Source organism: Hypanus sabinus, unplaced genomic scaffold (genome assembly GCF_030144855.1).
Source record: "Hypanus sabinus isolate sHypSab1 unplaced genomic scaffold, sHypSab1.hap1 scaffold_265, whole genome shotgun sequence".
Classification (NCBI taxonomy): domain Eukaryota; kingdom Metazoa; phylum Chordata; class Chondrichthyes; order Myliobatiformes; family Dasyatidae; genus Hypanus; species Hypanus sabinus.
Genome location: NW_026780781.1, coordinates 433,711 through 453,832, shown reverse-complemented (window position 1 = coordinate 453,832; position 20,122 = coordinate 433,711). Strand labels below are relative to the sequence as shown.

Here is a 20,122-nt window from a genome sequence, read left to right as displayed (position 1 = left end):
ATGTCCATAGATCCCTGAAAGTTGCCTCACAGGTAGATAGGGTAGTTAAGAAAACTTATGGGGTGTTAGCTTTCATAAGTCGAGGGATAAAGTTTAAGAGTCATGGGGTAATGATGCAGCTCTATAAAGCTCTGGTTAGGCCACACTTGGAGAACTTTGTCCAGTTCTGGTTGACTCACTATAGGAAGGATGTGGAAGCATTGGAAAGGGTACAGAGGAGATTTAGCAGGATGCTGCCTGGTTTAGAGAGTTATGGATTATGATCAGAGATTAAGGGAGCTAGGGCTTTACTCCCTGGAGAGAAGGAGATTGGGAGGAGACATGATAGAGGTATACAAGATATTAAGAGGAATAGATAGACTGGACAGCCAGCGCCTCTTCCCCAGGGCACCACTGCTCAATAAAAGAGAACATGGCTTTTAGGTAAGGGGAGGGAAGTTCAAGGGGGATATTAGAAGAAGGTTTTTCACTCAGAGAGTGGTTGGTGTGTGGAATGCACTGCCTGAGTCATTGGTGGAGGCAGATACACTAGTGAAATTTAAGAGACTACTAGATATGTATATGGAGGTATTTAAGGTGGGGGATAATATGTTAGACAGTCGGCGCAACAGTAACGTGGATCTGTTTACGTGTACGGGTGTGGGGTAATTGGTGGTGAAGTTGTGGGGCTACTGGTGGAGTGGAAGGACGTTGGGGATGTGGGTTATCGGACACAGTGTGACCCGGGGGGATGAGTCCTATGGCAGATTAAGTTGTAAGCAAGGGAGGACCTGGTCCATTGCATCAGACAGCTTTCAGGAAGCAACAAACCTCTCTTTACATTAATCAGCAACTAATCTTGCTGTTAACATTGTGTTTGTCACAGAGCCCAGAGTCTGGGAACAGCTCGATGGTGGGAAGCAGATGGCGATGATAGAAGGCTGCTTATTGGAGTCAAGGCCCGTGCCTCGTGGAGCTCCCCAGGGTAACACCCATTGCTACTTGTCATCGATCTCAATAATCTGGTTGAGAATGTACAGGGAATGGGTAGTGAGTTTGCAGCAAGTAATTGCAAACAATTACTTTTTTGCAAGATAGTAAATATAAACACCCCTCTTTCCCTCTCCACACTCAGAACTGACCAAAAGCTACTTCAGAAGATGAAAGTTCTTCAAATGCGCAAACACTGAGGGAATGTGAGTGACCTTAAAGAGCTGGGCTTCTGATAGTACATCACCAGGCCTGGAATGATTGTAACTGGGTCTGATAGACATAACTGATACCTCTGGGCACACTCTGTCTCAATCCCAACTATTTCCTACCTTCCTTTGTACAGGTATGTAATGTCTAAAGGACCAGTGTTTGAGTAAATGAGACTCACCAAACTTTCTCCTGACTGAATCACTGGAATCTCCGAGTCAGATGGGTTCTCTCCATTTGATGATCTCAATCCTCGGGCTGGTTCACTTGTTGCTGTTCCCTCGTCTTCAGTCGTGGTTTGCTTCCAGTTGTGGGTTTTTCTTCCAATAAACCTCTCACCGCAGGTCTAACTTTAATCAGAAAGACAATGAAGCACATTAACAATACAAAGGAAAACAAAATATTTCTGCTCATTGAAATCTAAACATTGAAGACAAATATAATGATCTCAGTAAACAAATCTGTAATTGTACCTGACACGTCATAAAACCTGATATGGGATAGGAAGGAGTCATCGTTCAGTCATGGTCAGATATAAGATGCAGGAACAGAATTAGGTGATTCGATCCATCAAGTCTGCTCCACCACTCAACAATGGCTGAGATTTATTCCAACGCCATATTCCTACCTTCCTCCTGGAATCCTGAAGCTACTCAGCAACATGAGTATATTAACCTCTGCCATAAATATACCCAAATGGCAGCCTCAACCAACCTCTGTGGCAACAAATTCCACAGATCAGACATCTTTTGGCTGAAGAAATTTTTCTCATCTCAGTTTTGAAGGGAAGCATCTTTATTCTGAGACTGTGCTGTCAGATCCCAGACTCTCCGTCTAATGAAAACATCCTCTCCATGTCCACTGTATCCAGGCTCTTCAGCATTCGGTAGGTTTACTTAACCATACATCCCCCCACCACCCCCACCGTCCCTCTGAACCCCATTGAGCACAGGTCCAGAACCATCAAATGCTCCTCATACATAAAGCCGATCATTCCTGAGATTATCCATGTGAACCTTGTTAGCAATAACTGCACTGAACACATTCCCAAGTTTAAATCAGGAAATTTAAACCATTCCAGAGTGAATGTAATAAAAACAAACTGGAATCACCAGAATCGCTCAACAGGTAAGGAACTGCTGTGGGAAGAGCAACAAATTTAACGATTCAGGTTCACAACCTTTTATCAGAATGGATTCAGAATTTTTCATTTTTAGTGCAGGTCTCCAGCCACTTGAGTTTCTGTTTGATTTCCACTGTCTGACAGACAGGTGACAGTGAGGAGGAATTTCCAAACACAGTCTGAACACTGAACACCCCGCCCCCCAGGTTTATTTCTACTGGTTCAGACACAGAACAGCCCATTTACTCATAGCCTCTCCTTGTGAGGGATGAAATGGGAACTCATCCTCTCCTCAGACCGGCAGTCACTGCTTCCATAGGAACTCCAGAAACAAACATCTGATCCCAGACCAGAAATACTCACTCAACACCTCATAAACCGGGGCAGCCTGATCCCCGGGTCCAGTTTACTTGGATCCAACAGGGGTGCAGTGCCACTCCAGCACCTCTGTGAAAAACAGTCAAAATAAACAAGCGGGGAATTTAACAGCGGCTGCATATGAAATAGATGGAAACTTACAGAAGTGGGGGTTGGGGAGAGGGGTTGGTGGCTGGTGGGGAAAATACCACTAATAACATTAGGATAGGTTATTTGATTGCTCTTGGTGAAATCCAGGTGCTGTGACTGTGGTGATCTGTGGATTACTTGCTAATACAAAACTAAATTTTTCTCACAAACAACCCTATGGCTTATAAGCAAACAACGTTACTTCACTTGCTTGATAATTATATTTTATGATAATTAGTGAATGCAACCGTACAATACTTTGTCATATTATTAAGTATTATATGTGTTATTGTACCAGTTATATACTGAGATGTAGTGATTAATCTTGAAGACATTAATCTTGTTAATGTCTTAACTATCACTATATTTCTGTGGAGCTCCGGAATTTATATATATTTCCTTCATCTTGGTATAGTACTTGACATTATAAAAAGCCCTATTCTCATATATATGTGTATATACACACACATACAAATGTATGTATGTGTTTGTGTGTGTGTGTGTGTGTGTGTGTGTGTGTGTGTGTGTGTGTGTGTGTGTGTGTGTGTGTGTGTGTGTGTGTGTGTGAGACACCGAATTTGTGTACCTGCTAAATTACATGAATGGGGCAAGGAAGTTGTCCAGTACATGAAATGAGCAGGTACAAAAATTGGGTGTGACATAAAAGGGGTGATTGATACGTTCGTGGCCGAAGGTGGAAGGAGTCAGTTTTACAAAACCTAGCTATTTTCAATTATCTGAAACAGAAATACCACAGAAGTTGTTAATTTCAAACTTTCTGCAAGAGTTGAACTGCACGTGCAGGCACCGAGAGCTGTATAGCTTTAGGCCTTCTAACTTAGGGCACGAACTTATCAATCATCCCTGTACAGCGGCAGCAAAAACTTGGCAGTGCACCCCTTCTCCAACCCCTGGCAGAGCTCGGGCCCGGCCCTTTCCCATTGCAACTGGCCCCGATTTACACAAACCCCAGATCAACCCCGACTCACCCCCACCCCACCCCCGCTCGAATCGGAGAACCGCCAACAACAGCTACAGTGAGCACCGCGCATGCGTTTAGAAGACGTTTCTCCGCAGCGCCACCGGTAGCCGGAGGTCTTCACATCGCCGGTGACCGGAGGTCCATCCAGCGCCACCATTGACCGGAGGTCCATGTAGCGCCACCAGTGGCTGGAGGAGGGAGGAACAACTGAGAGGTAAATCACAAACACGACAAAGCCTTCAAATGCTGGTAATTCAGAGCAACACAAGCAAAATGCTGGCGGAACTCAGCCGGCCTGGCAGTATCTATCGAAAAGAGTCAACAGTTGATGTTTCCAGTTGAACACTCCTTCAGGATTGAGAAGGAAGAGGGAAAAATCTGAATAAAATCGGGGCGGGCGAGGAAATGTCTCGCTGGAAGTTGATAGGTGAAGCCAGGTAGGTGGGAAAGCTCAAGAGCAGAATAAAATAGAGTCTAATAGGAGAGGAGAGTGGATAATAGGAGAGAGGGATGGAGCAGTGGACCCAGAGATAAGTGATAAGCAGGTGAGAGGGCGTGAAAAGTCAGAGAGGGAGTGGGAGGGAGGGGTGTGATGGAAAACTTTTCACGGGAAGGAGAAATCGATTTTCATGCCATCAGGTTGGTGGGCGGGGGGGGGGGTGTACCCAGATGGAATGTAAAGAGCTGATCCTGGACCCTGAGGGTGGCCTCAACTTGGTACAAGAGGAGGTGATGTGTTGACACGTCGGAAAGGGAATGGGAATGGGAATGAAAATGACTGTACACCAGGAAGTCCCACTCGGAGCGGATAGTTCAAAAGTTAATTTATTATCAAAGCACGTATCCATAAATAACGCTAAGTTTTTTTTCTTCTCCAGAGAGCCACGAAACAAAGAAAGAGCATGAAAGTCGTTCAGAGAGAAAAAAATAAAACTCCCACCTCATCCCCCGCATTATAAAGGACGGCATCCCGATCTTCAGCCCCCAAAACCCACCCCTCCCGCACAAAAGGGAACAACAACATCGACACCCGATAAAGAAAACATTCCTACCCGGCAAGACTGCGGAGGAGCCGGTGTCACCAGTGTAGAGAAGGCCGCACCGGGAGCAGCGGACACAACGGGCGACCCCGGAAGATTCACAGGTGAAGTGTCGCCTCACCTGGAAAGATGTTTGGACAACGGAGAGAGTTCGGCCGTCCGGCCCTTTCACTGTGACACCCCGAACTCCACATCCGTCCAAACGAATCTGGGTGAACTTTAATGACCAATAAATATAATTCCTCTCAGCGATCAGCTGTTTGAATGATCCCCTGACTCTGAGAGGAAGGGGTATCTATGGTCCACACTGTCAGGGTGTTGTGTTTACCAGGAGACAAAGACTTCAGGGACGAGAGGTTTTCTGTTGACTAATACACTGTGTGTGGACCCCGCTGGCAATTCTGGTGTTGTGACCCGAATCGAGACAAACACCACGCTGCCCACTCCACCAACAAGACGGCACAGCCGGACACATAACAGGGGACTTTACATCTCACAACACTGGATTCAGTGATGAGATCCGTGATTAATGCTGTTGTCCCATAAGAAATGTCCATTCAGGTGTTTTTAAATGCGAGCACTCTGCCACAGGTGGCGTCACACGGCTACCCCCTCACGCGCCTGACGTCACACTTGGGCTCCCCACACCGGCATCTGAACTCAAGTGCGCGGTTTCTTACGTCACCCACGCACAGTTGAGCTCCAGCTTTATCGGTTTAACGGCTGGGCTAATACAGATGTGACCAGCCACTCCACCAACGCTGTCAACCGAGGATTCAGGGGCTCCGCTATTCCCATTGGAGCGAAGCGATGTCAATCACGGGTTACAACCGTCGCGGAAGCGGACAGGCCGAGTGGGGGTTACCTCGGTTAGCTAAAATGTAAAGAGATAGGACACTGTTAAATTCAAGACGCTGAACAGTAATAATGATCTTGGAGTCCAAGTTCATCGCTCCCTGAATGAAATTACACAGATTCATAGAGTGGTTAAGAAGGCAAATGATATGCTTGTCTTTAGTAGTCGACACATTGAGTTGTAAAGTCGGGAAGTTAAGTTGCAGCTTTATAAAACTCGAGATAGGCTACATCTGGAGAATTTCATACAGTTCTGGTCGCCGTAAGACAAAGGAGCAGAAATAGGCCATTCTGCCCACTCTGCGATTCTACAGTGACTGATCTGGACTGCTACTCAACTCCATATATCTGTCCTCTCACCATATCCCTTGATGCCCTGACTAGTCCAGAAACTATCACCTTCCACCTTAAAGATAGCCACGGACTTGGCCTCTACCACATTCCACAGATTTACTACACTCTGCCTAAAATCAAATTCCTCCTTACCTCTTTTCTAAAGGATCACCCTCAGTTATGAGGCTGTGCCCTCTAGTTCTAGGTACCCACATCAGAGTAAACATCCTCTCTCATCATTCGGAAGGATTCAATGAGATCTCCACGCAATTTTCTAAATTCCAGTGAGTTCAGGCCCAAAGCTGCCAAACGCTCCTCATGTTAACCCCTTCATCCCAGAATCATTCTCGAAAACGTCCTCTGATTCTCTATAATGACAACATATCCTTTCTGAGATATGCAGTCCAAAACTGTTGACAATACTCCTGGGGCTGAGTAACTGCTGAACACTATTAGTCACCTCCAGCCAATCAGAAATGACCCCCATTATTCCCACTCGCTGCATCCTGCCTGTCAACCATTCCTCTATCCATGCCAGAGTCTTTCCTCTAATGCCTTAGGATTTTATATTGTTAAGCAGTCTCATGCCTGGCACCTTATCAAATGCCTTCTGAAAATGCACGCAAGTGACACCAACTGCCTTTCCTTTGTTCACCCTGCTTGTTACTTCCTCGTGAACCTCCTCTGGACTCTCCCGAATGGAAACACATTCCTTCTGAGATATGGAGTGAAAAACTGTAGATAATTCTCCAAATCCAGCCTGACATTTTTCTTATGAAGGCGCATCCATTATCTACTTGCATTTATTGAATTGAATTGAATTGAATTGAATTGAATTGAATTGAATCATCCTTATTATCATTATACATAGGTACAATGAAACTTTGCTCGGCTTCCTCTCAGGCAATCAAACAAAGCGGTCGATAAAAACAAGACAGTAATAGAAAAACAGTATGTAGTGTTCTCGTACAGGTGTAGGAACTCTGAACTAAACACCGAGGTAAAGCGTAGTCAATGAGGGCACGATCGCAGTAAGATTAACCGTTTACTGTTCACTCTTCCACATTAACGTATGGTGTAAACTGTTGATAAAACAATACAAAATATATGCAGTATTTGTTTCCTTCTTGGCATCACATTTACATCATAAATACTTGTAAAAGTAAAACTACAACAAACTATATTACATTAAAGTCCAACATGCAGTCAGAATCTACCTACGCCATCAACTGGCTTTAAATACACTTCACACAAACTATCCAGTAACTCTTTCAATAGCACAAGAAAATAAACTTTATCAACCGTTATTACTTTTAACAGAATCGTTATTACTTTTAACATTTTTACTTCAACATATCGATTATCTTATGAACTTACGGCGTTGCTTTTATGGTGTTTCTCAGTGCGTAGAATGAAAACTTTTCTCGCGCTGATCCTGCACACACAAAGCCCCCTCCTTCCCGTTTCTCCAAACCGGAATTTTTCCACAGGACGCGGCGAAACCGGGTGTGACGTCATCGCATGCCACGTTACATCACAGATAATGCATTAACTTTCAACAACCTTAACTTTAACTAGAAAATAATTACAAACGAATTACTAAAGCAAAAATGTAATAAAGCTAAACAAATGCCTTAAGACAACAGGCAGTAATAAATAGATAAGTAGCAGAAAATAACTTACAGCAGCACCAGAATATCACAGTAATCCACAGAGTGCCATTAGTGCAAGTATTTGAGTCCTTGTGTGTGCTCACAGTGTCAGTCATTGTTCTTTGGGAGTGGTGTGATGGAGGCCACTGCTCTGGGGTAGAATCTGTTCCTCAGTGTATTTGTTCTAGCTTTTAGTGTCCTGAACCTTTTGCTGGACGGCAGCGGGTCAAACAGGGAGTAGCCGGGCTGTGTGGTGTCTCTGGTTATGCTGATTGCTTTCCTCCTGAGTCTGCTGGAATAGGTGGTTTCCAGTCCTGGGAGCTCCATCCTGACAATTCCCTGGGCCGCCTTGTCCACATGATGCAGGTCTTGTCGTCTTTGAAATAAATGCTAATATTGCAATTTTCTTCTTTACCATAGACACAACCTGCAAATTAACCTTCTGGGAGACTTGCACAAGAACGCCTAAGCCCCTCTGCTGTTTGAATCTTCTCGCCATTTAGACAATAGTCCCCTATTGTTCATTCTACAGAAATGCATATTCATACATTTCCCAACAGTGTATTCCATCTGCCACATTCTTGCCCATTCTTCCAATCTGTCTGTGTCCTGCTGCAATCGCATCGCTTCCTCAGCATTATATACCCCTCCACCCATTCATATCATTCGCAAACTTTGCAACAAAGCCATGAATTCCACTATCTAAATCACTGGCAAACAATGTGAAAAGAAGAGCTTCGAATACTGACCGCTGAGGAACGCCACTAGTAACTGCCAGACAACCAGAAAAAGACCGTTTTATTCCCCCTTGCTCTCCTCGCAGGACCCTGAAGCGGATAGTGAGGTCAGCTGAGAAGATCATTGGGGTTTCTCCCTGTCATCACGGACATTTACACTACACGCTGCATCCGCAAAGCAAACAGCATTATGAAGGACCCCATGTACCCCTCATACAATCTCTTCTCCCTCCTGCCATTTGGGAAAAGGCACTGAACTATTTGGGCTCTCACGCCAAGACTGTGTAACAGTTTCTACCCCCAAGCTATCAAACTCGTTAATACCCAGAGCCCGGACTGACACCTTACTGCCCTCTTGTCTTGTTTATTAATTCATGTAATGCCTGTACTGTTTTGTGCACTTTATGCAGTCCTGGGTAGGCCAGTAGTCCAGTATAGTTGTTTTTTTTTCTCTCTCGCTGTGTTGTTTTTTTCCCGTAGTTCAGTCTAGTTTTTGTGCTGTGTCATATAACGCCATGGTCCTGTAAAACATTTTCTCATTTTTACTCTGTACTGTACATAGCAGTTATACTCTAAATGACAATATAAGTGACTTGACTAATGCGAGTCAGCCATTCCGCTATGTATAGCAGTATCTCTCCTGTAACGTCAAAGGATTTTGAGCTGAGTCATGTGTCGCGCATTATCGAATGACTTTTGAAAATTCAAGTAAATGACACCCACCTCCTCTCCTTTGTCCACACTGTTTGTTACTTTCAAGAACTCTAACAGATTTGTCAGGCAAGATTTCCTTTTACAGAAACTATGCTGATATTGACTTATTTTGTCATTAGTCTGCAAGTACCCGAAACCTTTTCCTTAATAATGTAGAGTATTACACTATCCCAACCTCTAGAATTAGTCTAAATAACCTATAATTTCCTTTCTTTTGCCTTCGTCACTTCTTAAGGAGTGACCCTGCCAGAATTAAGTGATTATTGAAAGTTCATTACTAATCCATCATTTATTTCTTCAGCAACCTTTGTCAGGTCTCTGGGATGTAGTCCATCTGGGATGTGGCCCAGGTGAATTGCATCCAGGATTAAGTGATCGGACGGCCTGGAGGTGGCTGTACAATGTCTCTGAGCCCATACGTGTAGAAAGGGATGGTATGGAGGGAGCTTCACTTTGTGACTCATCCAGAGAGTGTGTGATGGGACGGCGTTGAGGTAGCTTCACACTGTGTCTGACTCCGGGAGTGTATAATGGGACGGTGCAATGGGAATTTCACCCTGTGTTTGAGCCCGAGATTGTTTTCTGGGACGATGTGGATGCAATTTCACCCTGTGTCACTTTCGGGGAGTGTGTGTTAAGACAGTGCTGAGGGACTTCAAGCGGTGTCTGACCCTGATAATGTGTGATGGGATTGTACAGAGGGAGCTTCACTCTGTACCTGACTGGGGAGTTTGTGACGGGACTTTGGAGACGGAGCTTCAAACCCTGTCTCCAAAGTGTTTGAAGGGACGATGTCGAGGAAGCTTCTCTCTGTATCTGATGGATCAGAGTGGACGGAGCTTTACCGTTTGTCTGTCTCGGAGAGTGTGTGACCGGACAGTGTGTACACACTGTGTCTGATCCCAGGAGTGTGTGGTTGGACGATGTGAAAGAGGTTTCACCCTGTCTCTGACCGAGGAAGTGAGTGATGGGACTTGGCAGGTGAAGCTGAACGTGTGTCACACCCGGGGAGCGTGAGATTGAAAGGTACGGGGGAGCTTAACATTGTGTCTGACACCGGGAGTGCGAGCTGGGAAGGTGTAGAGGGAGCCTCACTCTGTATCTGATCCTTGCTGAGTCTGATTTGACGGTTTGGAGGGAGATTCACACTGTGCCTGACCACCGGATTGTCTGATACGTAAGTGCGGAGGGAGCTTCACTCTGTTTCTGGCCCTGGTAATGTGTGCTGGAATGGTGTGCAGGGAGCTTCACAATGTATTGACCACGGTGTGTGTTATCGGATAGTGTTGAGGGAGATACGTAATGAGACAGGAATGTTATGATAGGGTACAGGAACTGTGGTGCATAAAGACTGTAGTAAATCTGGTCAATAAAAAAAACAAAACTCCCAAACGGTTCAGAGAGCTAGAAGATTATAATGCTAATAGGAAGGAGCTTAAGACGGAAATTAGGAGAGTCAAAAAGGGTCATGAGAAGGTCTTGGTGGGCAGCATTAAGGAAACTCCCAAGGCGATCTACAAGTATGTGAAGAGAAAGAGGGTAAGACGTGAACGAATAGGACCTACCAAGCGTGACAGTGAGAAAGTATGTACGGAACCAAAAGAAATAGTAGATGTACTTGATGAATACTTCCAGTATTCACTATGGAAAAGGATCTTGGTGATTTAGTGATGACTTGCAGCAAACTTAAAAGCTTGAACATGTAGATATTAAGAAAGAGGATGTGTTGGAGCTTTTGGAAAGCATGAAGTTGAATAAGTCGCCGGGACAGGATGAGATGTACCCAGGCTACAGTCAGAGGTGAGGGGGGGGGGGATTTTTGAGACCCTGCCGATGATCTTTGCATCATCAGTGGGGACAGGGAAGGTTCCAGCGGATCAGAGGTTTGTGGATGTTGTTCCTTTATTCAAGAAAGGGAGTAGAGATAGCCCAGGAAATTATAGACCTGTGGGTTTTACCTCAGTGCTTGGTAAGTTGATGGAGAAGATCCTGAGAGGCAGGATTTATGTACATTTACAGAGGTTTAACATGATTAAGAAAAGTCAGCCTGAGTGAGGATGTAACTAATCACATAGATGAAGCATTATCTGTAGTGTTTATCGATTTCAGCAAAGCATTTGATAAGGTAACCCATGCAAGGGTTATTGAGAAAGTAAGGAGGCATGGGAATCAAGACGACATTGTTTTGTGGATCCAGAAATGGCCTGCCCACAGAAGGCAGTGTGTCTGTGGACCGGTCATATTCTGCATGGAGGTCGGTCACCAGTGGAGTGCCTCAGGGATCTGTTCTGGGACCCCAACTCTTCGTGATTTTTATAAATGACCTGGATGAGTAAGTGGAGGGATGGGTTAGTACGTTTGCTGATGACAGAAAGGTTGGAGTTGTTGTTGACAGAGTGGAGGGCTGTCAGATGAGGTTACAGCGGGACATTGGTAGGATGCAAAACTGGGCTGAGAAGTGGCAGATGGAGTTCAACCCAGATATGTGTGAAGTGGTTCATTTTGGTAGGTCAAATATGATGGCAGAATATAGTATTAATAGTAAGATTCATGGCAACGTGGAGAATCAAAGGGATCTGGGGTCCGAGTCCATAGGACACTCAAAGCAGCTGCGCAGGTGACTCTGTAGTTAAGAAGGCATACTGTGCATTGACCTTCATCAATCATGGAAGTGAATTTAGGAGCTGAGAGGTAATGTTTCAGCTACAAAGGACCGTGGTCAGACCCCACTTGTAGTACTGTGCTCTCTGGTCGCCTCACTACGGGAAGGATGTGGAAGCCATAGAAAGGGTGCGGAGATTTACAAGGATGCTGCCTGAATTGGGGAGTATGCCTTACGAGAATAGGTTGAGTGAACTTGGCACTTTCTCCTTGGAACGATGGAGGATAAGAGGTGATCTGATAGAGGTTTATAAGATGATAAGGGCATTGATCCTGTGGATAGTCAGAGGCTTTTTCCGAGGTCTGAAATGGTTGCCACAGGAGGACACAGGTTTAAGGTGCTGGAGAGTAGGTATGGAGGAGATGTCAAGGGTAAGTTTTTTTTTTTAACTCAAGAGGGTGGTGGAGATGGATACGATAGGGTCATTTAAGAGACTCCTGGATAGGTATATAGAGCTTAGTAAAATAGAGGGCTGTAGGTAAGCCTAGTAATTTCTAACGTATGGACATGTTCGGCAGAACTCTGTGGGAGGAAGAGCTTGTATTGTGCTGTACGTTTTCTATGTTTCTCTGTGTCTTTCCACTGTTGTGTGAGGTATGTTGGTGCGAAGGGAGATGCTCCCTGTATCTGACCACGGGAGTTTGTGATGGAACTGTTCGACATAGCTTCATGTTGTTTCTGACGCAATTTCTTTCACAAAATATCTTAGTCACAAAATCAATGCTACAATATATACAAACCAGTGACTAACACATTTTGCTACTCTACAAATAGACAAGCAACATTAAACTAAAATGTTTCCATCTCTGTCAATGACGGCACTAAATCCCCGTGGAGTCCAATGTCCCGGAACGCCCACAGACAAGGGGCCGTGGCGTCACACTCCATGTACATGTGGTACACGGTATCCTCTAGCCTGCAGAAGCGACATACGGGTGGGACATCCGTGTACAATCTAAAGAAATTATTACAGTGCACTGCTTTATGCAGCAGGCTCCACCCCAGATCCCCAGTGTGCATGGGAAGAACTGCCCAGCGAAGTGACTTCCATCGGGGAACCCCCGTGCCTAACATTTTTTAATATATACAAATTGTCTTTATTACAAATTCAGTGTTGTATATACAAAACACTGAGTAACTCAACTGCTTCACTATAACCAGACAATACACAATAAACCAAAATGATCCCATCTCTATCAATGATGGCAATGACACCCTGCGGAGCACAACGGTCCCGGAACACCTGTAAGGTCCCCGTAGACAGCGCGTGTTCATTTTCAATATTTACCCTGTCACGAACATACCCGCTATACATTGACAGGCAGTCTGCCCGGGGAGATCCTTTTGCAACCCGTTTGCAAGACGCACGGATGGCTGTTTTCACCAGCCCCAGGAGCACATCGACAAGGGCATCCTCATCCCTCTACGCCCGCTATTTACTGGATAACCGTATATACATAGGGTGTGGCTAAACTGCAGCCAGAAGGCGAGAAGCAGCCCACGCAAATACGCAAAAAGCGACTGCAACCTCACACACTCCGTGTACATATGGCGCACGCAGAAGTGACATTAATCTGGGAGACCCGTTTACAAACTAAATAACTTATTGCAGAACACTGCTCTATGCAACAGCCTCCACCACAGATCCCCAAGGTGTATGCGAAGAACCCCCTCGTAAAGGGGAACCCCCAATGTCTGACACTGGGAGGGTGTGATGGGGCGATGCGGAACTTCACTCAATATCTGACCATGGGAGTGTGTGATGCGATGGTGTGGAGGGTAAGTTTCACAAAATCTGACAGTGAGAGTTTCTGTTGGGACGGTGTAGATGGAGCTTCACTCTGCCTTTGAACCTTGGGGTGTGTGATGGGTCGGTGTGGAGGAAGCTTGACTCTGTGTCGGGTCTCGGGATTGTGTGCCAGGACTGTGCAGTGGGAGCTTCAGCCCGTGTTGATTGATCCTGTTCCCTTCTCTTGTTCGCGACCTTGGCGGACGCGGGTCCGATATTATACACTATATGAGCGTCCAATGTCCTTTGTCGTTTTTGTCTGTGACATCAAGGTCAGCGCCCATGAAGTTGGGGGCCAGGAGACTGCGAGTATCTGGGGTGCGAGGAAGCGGCGGTCAGCCTGGATGGGGATGGGGTGTGAGGAGCTCCTGGGGAACAGACACCACCAGTTTGACATCCCTCAGCCTGGAGCTGAGACGCTGCTGTACCAGTATGAGGAGCTCGGACCCACTGTTGCAGTTCACTGGGTGCGGGAGGCAGCACCGCAGGGCACTGTTTCGCCTTCAATGTGACTCGAGTCCGACACGAGGACAGGAAGTTACAGCGGTTTATTGATTTCATCATGACAAATGTAAATTAAACAATGTGTGAGCTGCTGACGTGCGGGAATAAATAATCTGCTCACAGTCAGACACAATTAACTGACCGGCGCCAAGGAGTGGCCGGTTGAATAATCAGTCCCGTTTCTCACCGTCACTCTGCATCAGGGAACCGATGATTATAAAATCACGCTTCAGGACCGTGTCCGGGATCGCTGGAGATCCAGGGTCACTGCCGAGGGATTTGTCAATTTGACATCATTATATCGGCCAGGCTGCCGAATGCACCGTCCTCAGCAAAGGGAGCAAAAGGATTTTCTCCCGGGATAATCTCCCCCCCCCACCCCGGGACACCGGTGTCCCAGGCTGAGCCCCGGCCCCTGGGCTCTTCCTGTCTGGGTAATTCCCCGGGGTGTCACGTCGGAGTATCGAACACGTACATCTGGCGGAAGCTGCCGGACAACAGGCGGAAACACTTCACGGCGGGACGGTTCCGCATTATCCTCACTGGATAATACAAACCAGGACACTGGTGTCCCAGACTGAGTCTCGGCCCCCGAGCTCTTCCTGTCTGTGTAATTCCCTGGGGTCTCACGTGGGGGAGTCTCGAACACTGCTGCCGCTGCGGGAACATTTCAGATGTCACAGAGCGCGAGACTGGAGCCAGTTCCGTTAGAACTGTTATTAACGTCGGAAAGCGCGGCCAGGAAAGGAAATGGCAGGAGTTAAAGGTGAAGGGGGAGTTAAAAGTGAGGGGGAGTTAAAGGCGTTACATACCCCGTGAGTATCTTGTGACTGTCTTATGACCATGATATAATTCAGTATCTTGTAAGCATAATGTAATTACCTTGTAATGGTGGGGTGATATAATTTTCCCGACAGTGTGAAGTCATATGATGGAAGGTTCTCAACAGGTGAAAACGGGAAACCCCTGTTATTACGCAATTGATTCGTTGTTTTGTTCGCCGGTGACTCAGTTATACTGCGTATTTGACTCCAATTGCGCCGGCAAACGGTGACAGTTTTGGTTTGATCTACCTTTGCAGTTTAGTGGGAGACTGAAGAGTTTACCGAGGTACGGGAAAACAAAGGATCGAGTAAAGTTTATGTCGTTCGGCCGTTTAATACAGGATCGACCTTAATGAATCTTCATTCGGAAATAGTGAACTGCATCTGAGATAACCGGAAGGTTTGTGAGGTGTTCATTCTCCAGGAAAAGGTCAGTTCCTTTTAGCCGTTTTATTTCCTTCGTCGTTGTTACTTCAGAGAAATCTGTTTTCAAGGGAAGTCTCTGCTTACAGACTGCATAACTCACTTTCAGAACTGTTCCAGAGTTCGGCTGTTTGTTAAATTGCCGCATAGCAGTTAACTTCCGGTTATGTTAGTCGTTTGTTTACTTTTCACTTTTGTTGAGCACAGTTTAATAAATGTTTAAGTTTGTTTATAAAATGTGCCTGAATTTCATATTCATTGTTGCCGGTCATGTAACAAAGGGGCCCGCCCTGGGAGATAAAGGGGCGGGCGGGAAATCGGCCAAAATGCCGTCATCCCGCCGACAAGGATGTTCACACGTTCAAATGTTCACAGTACGCTGTCAGTCTGGGTCTGGGTTAATGCAGAGATCTCAGTTCCTTCTCCCCGGTCTCACTAAACTCATTCCCCACGAACCTGAAACAGATGGGAGAATAAAGATGAAATATACAGATTACACAACAGTGTCAGTAACAGGGGGCCGGGGTTAATGTTTCAACAACACTCACAGACAAATATCACCAGAAAACCCGCGGATCCACTGATATTTTATCACATTGAACTTTAACACAAACACTCACCCGATCCACTCCAGACTCGGGAGGGTCAGTATGAGGCGGCGGAGAGCGGGGACAGATCGGTCTGTCAGCGAGTTTTCACTCAGGTTCAGCCTCATCAGTGATGGGTTTGTACTGAGAGCGGAGACGAGTTCCTTGGCACCAGAATCTGTGAGACCGACATCCCTCAGCCTGGAGATGAGAGAGAGTGAGGGTGAAGGACACAGAGAGACAGGAGACTGTAAAAATCCCCAGTGTTTATCAGTAACACAATTACTGATCACATTAATGTTCAGTGTCAGACACTCAGTGACTGTAAACACAATCTCCCACAGGCTGGTACTTACTCCAGTTTCTGTATTTTACACTCTGGGTTCCTCAGAGCCACAGACACCAGTTTCACTCCTGAATCTCCCAGGTCATTCTGCCCAAGCCTAAACACAAACAGACAGATTGATGAACAAAGTGATTCAAACTGTGGGTCTGAGGGAATTTCTCTCACTCGGATATTTCAGGAAACATTAAACCCTTCAGTAAATCACTGATTGGAGTTCCCATCACTGTCAATGTCCCTCACTGCCCAGCTCCAGGGTATTCACCGAATGTCAGTAACTTAGTCTGTCGGTGTGACCCTGTAAACGCCACAAATTCTGTCCCATTCCCCGATGGTGAGAAAAATGTTCCTGACGTGATCGGGTCGGGAGCGGCAGGCAAGAAGGATGAGGAAAGTCTCACAGTGAGGAAGTGTCGGTGGTAGGAGGAAAAAGATGGAAAGACGGAGGATGGGTGTTGGAGAAAACAGATCCTAAGGGAGAAAGGCGGATGGGGAAGAGAAATCTGACAGGAAGAAGGATAGGGAAGAATGATCGGACAGGAGGAAGTGGATTGTCATTTGTCACTATTCTTTACAATCTAATTTGCTACAGTTTTACCCAAATACCTTTACATTGAAACAACACAATGGAACAGTTTCACAGTTCAGAGTGAGAAATAAATCAAGTTACCTTAATTCCTGGCACTTGTGCAGCCCGGGTCCCAGCCGCTGGATTCCTTCACACTGAATGTGGCATTTCTCCAGGTTGAGGCGATTTATTTCCTCACAGAGTCCGATAACATGAGACAGGACCGTACAATCAATTGGGGTCAGTGTCAGTCCATGAAATGAAAGTGTTTTCACAGATCCCAGTGTGGCCTGAGCCAGTCCACGATTCTGAGACTCAAACAGGTAGTGCAATGTGTTCAGGAGGCTCCTTTTTCCAGTTTTACTCCTGTCTGCACTCTGGCGTAAAACCTCCTCCTTCACCCAATCAATCACCCGACAGGTTGTTTGATGAGGAAATGGACCCAGAAACTCCTCCAGGCCCCGAGCTGTCATTGGGGAGGACAGACCAGCAACAAAACGGAGAAATACCTCAAATCGCCCATCTGACGTGTTGTGGGCTTCAGTGAGGAATTTCAGGATATCCCCGGGATGTGGATTCAGGAATTGTGCGACTGCAGCTACAAACTCTTGGATGGTGAGGTGTGGGAATGTGTACACCACGCTCCGGGCAGAATCCTCTCTCTCCAAAAGCTCCATCAGGAACCCGGACAGGAACTGGGAAGGCTGCAGCTTGAAGTTGACCAAATCTTCATCTGTGAACACAATCTTCTTCTCGGACACTCCTCTGAAGGCCATCTGACCAACCCTGAGTAACACATCACGGGGGTTTTCAATCTCACGTCCGTGGTTTTTCAGGATGTTGTAAATAAAGTAGGAGTACAGTTGGGTGATGGTCTTGGGAACTCGCTGCGGGTCCCTGACTCTTTGTGTGAAGAAGGGACCCAGTGCCAGAGCGAGGATCCAGCAGTAGGAGGGGTTGTAGCTCATGGTGTACAGGATCTCGTTCTCCTGCACGTGTTTGAAAACAGCTTCTGCCACTGTCTGATCTTCAAAATGTCTGCTGAAATATTTCTTCCGTTCTTTACCACCAAATCCCATGATTTCAGCCCGGACCCTGATCTTTGCCTTTTCCAATAAATCTAACGCAGTGGGACGGGTGGTCACCAGCACTGAACACCCTGGGAGCAGCTTGCCCTGGATTAAACTGTACACAATGTCAGACACTTCACACCACCATTCGGGATCTGGGCACTGGTGCTTGGGTTCTGTATCTCTCCGACTGTCAGCAAAATCGATTGTGTGTTTGAATTCATCCAAACCATCGAATATAAACAGCAATCCCTCTGGGTTCTTCCAGACCTTTCTCAGGATATTCCCAAAGTAAGGATACTGATCCAGAATCAATTCCCTCAGGTTTATTCTACAATTAATGGAGTTTAAATCCCGGAATTTGAAACTGAAGACAAACTGGAACTGTTGGTATATTTTCCCTGTGGCCCAGTCATAAACAATCTTTTGTACCATTGTTGTTTTCCCGATCCCCGCGACTCCGGCCACTGCTGCCGAACTCCCAGATTTGGATTTACTCCGGGAAAAGCTGCTCTGGAACAACTGATCAGTCCGGATTTTTTCCAGCTCTCCGTGGAGATGTTTCTCTCTCCACTCCTCGTGGGCTCTGCCTCTTGCTAACAGCTCATGTTCCACCAGTCTCCGATCTCGAACAGTAGAAATAACCGTGAGCTCAGCGTATCGATCAGCCAGCTGGAAAACCTTCACCTTCTCCCTCATCAGGATCGTGTTCACTCTCAGTGTTTCAGTTTGTGCCCGCAGAGTCTCCTTGTGTTTCTGTTGGACATCTTCCATGGGAACAGAGAACATTGTCAAGATTTTAAATAGCTCAACTGACAAAGAACATTGTAACTGAAATCCAACATCCAGTGTTTGAGATTACATGAATTAATTCAATGCTTCCATGAATATTGGGACAGAAAGTAAAGTTCTGTTCACAGACACCGGAATTGTGAGCGATGACTGTTCTGTTTGAACAGCACTTGCCGCGTGACCGACAGCTTACATTGCCGGATCTCAAGAAATGCAGCTCCGATCTCTGGAAAGTCATCCAGGCAGCAAAACAGAGACAGGATTCAGGCGCAGCTCTCTACCAACAACACACACAGCTTATAGCAAGGTGTGAACACCATCGCAGTCTTCAAAGTTAACTTCAGTGATGCTGCCAACATTGCTGCCTCTCTCCCAGATGAGCTAAATCTTTTTTTTTACGATCGGTTCGATATCACCAACACTGAACCCCCGAGGAGAGCCGACAAAGAGACCTGCACCTTGATTGTCTCTGAGGCTGAATTTCGAGTGGACAGTCACAAAGCTGCGGGACCGGACGGCATCCCAGGGCGGGTACACGGGGTGTACGCGGCACAACTGGCAGGGGTGTTTACAAATATTTTTAATTTCTCCCTCTCCAAGTGTCGAGTGCCCTTCTGCTTCAAATCATCCAACATTGTCCCTGTACCTAAAACGAATAAGGCACCATGTCTGAACGTCTGGCGTCCTGGCACACTCACCTCAATAATAAGCAAATGCTTTGACAGACTACATCTGCAGCATGCTACCACCCACACTGGACCCCCTACAATTCACCTACCGACACAACCGATCGACAGATGACACAATTGATCAGCAGATGACACAATAGCCACAGCTCTGCACACCGTCTTTAAGCATCTGGAGAAGAGGGATGCTAATGTGAGAATGCTGTTCTTGGACTACAGTTCAGCATTCAATGCCATCATTCCCTCCAGGCTTGTCAAGAAGCTCAGAGACCTCGGCCTTCACCCTGCCTTGTGCAGATGGATCATGGAGTTCCTGTCAGATAGCTGGCAGATGGTAAGAGTGGGCTAACTTACCTCTGACCCTCTGACCCACAACTTAGGTGCCCCTGCGGGCTCTGTCCTAACCTCCCTCTTTATTCTCTGTATATGCATGACTGTGTCGCCAGCCACAGCTCCAATCTGCTAATTAAATTTGCTGACGATACTATATTTATTAGTCAAATCTCAAGTAGTAACGAGGTAGCCTACATGGAAGAAGTCGTCATCCTGACACGGTGGTACCAAGAAAACAACTTTTCCCTCAATGTCACAAAAACAAAGGAGCTGGTTGCAATGTCGCAAAAACAAGAGGAATGGAGATAGGCTGACCCCCATTGATATCAGTGGATCTTGGGTTGAGAGGGTGAACAGCTTGAAGTTCCTCCGCATTCACATCACTGAGAACCCCGCTTGGTCCGTACACACCTACTGCT

General features: G+C 46.2%; 1 protein-coding gene across 1 annotated transcript; it reads right to left on the bottom strand.

Annotated features, from left to right (window-relative positions):
* Positions 1-14,527: 14,527 nt before the first annotated feature.
* Positions 14,528-18,893, bottom strand: LOC132388113 (NACHT, LRR and PYD domains-containing protein 3-like). Its single transcript, XM_059960473.1, has 5 exons — positions 17,959-18,893; positions 17,308-17,814; positions 16,268-16,344; positions 15,998-16,112; positions 14,528-14,734 (listed from the first exon to the last, which is right to left on the bottom strand). The coding sequence occupies exons 1-5, from the start codon at positions 18,679-18,681 to the stop codon at positions 14,528-14,530; spliced, it is 1,629 nt and encodes a 542-aa protein (XP_059816456.1). The 5' UTR covers positions 18,682-18,893.
* Between the last annotated feature and the right edge of the window lie 1,229 nt (positions 18,894-20,122).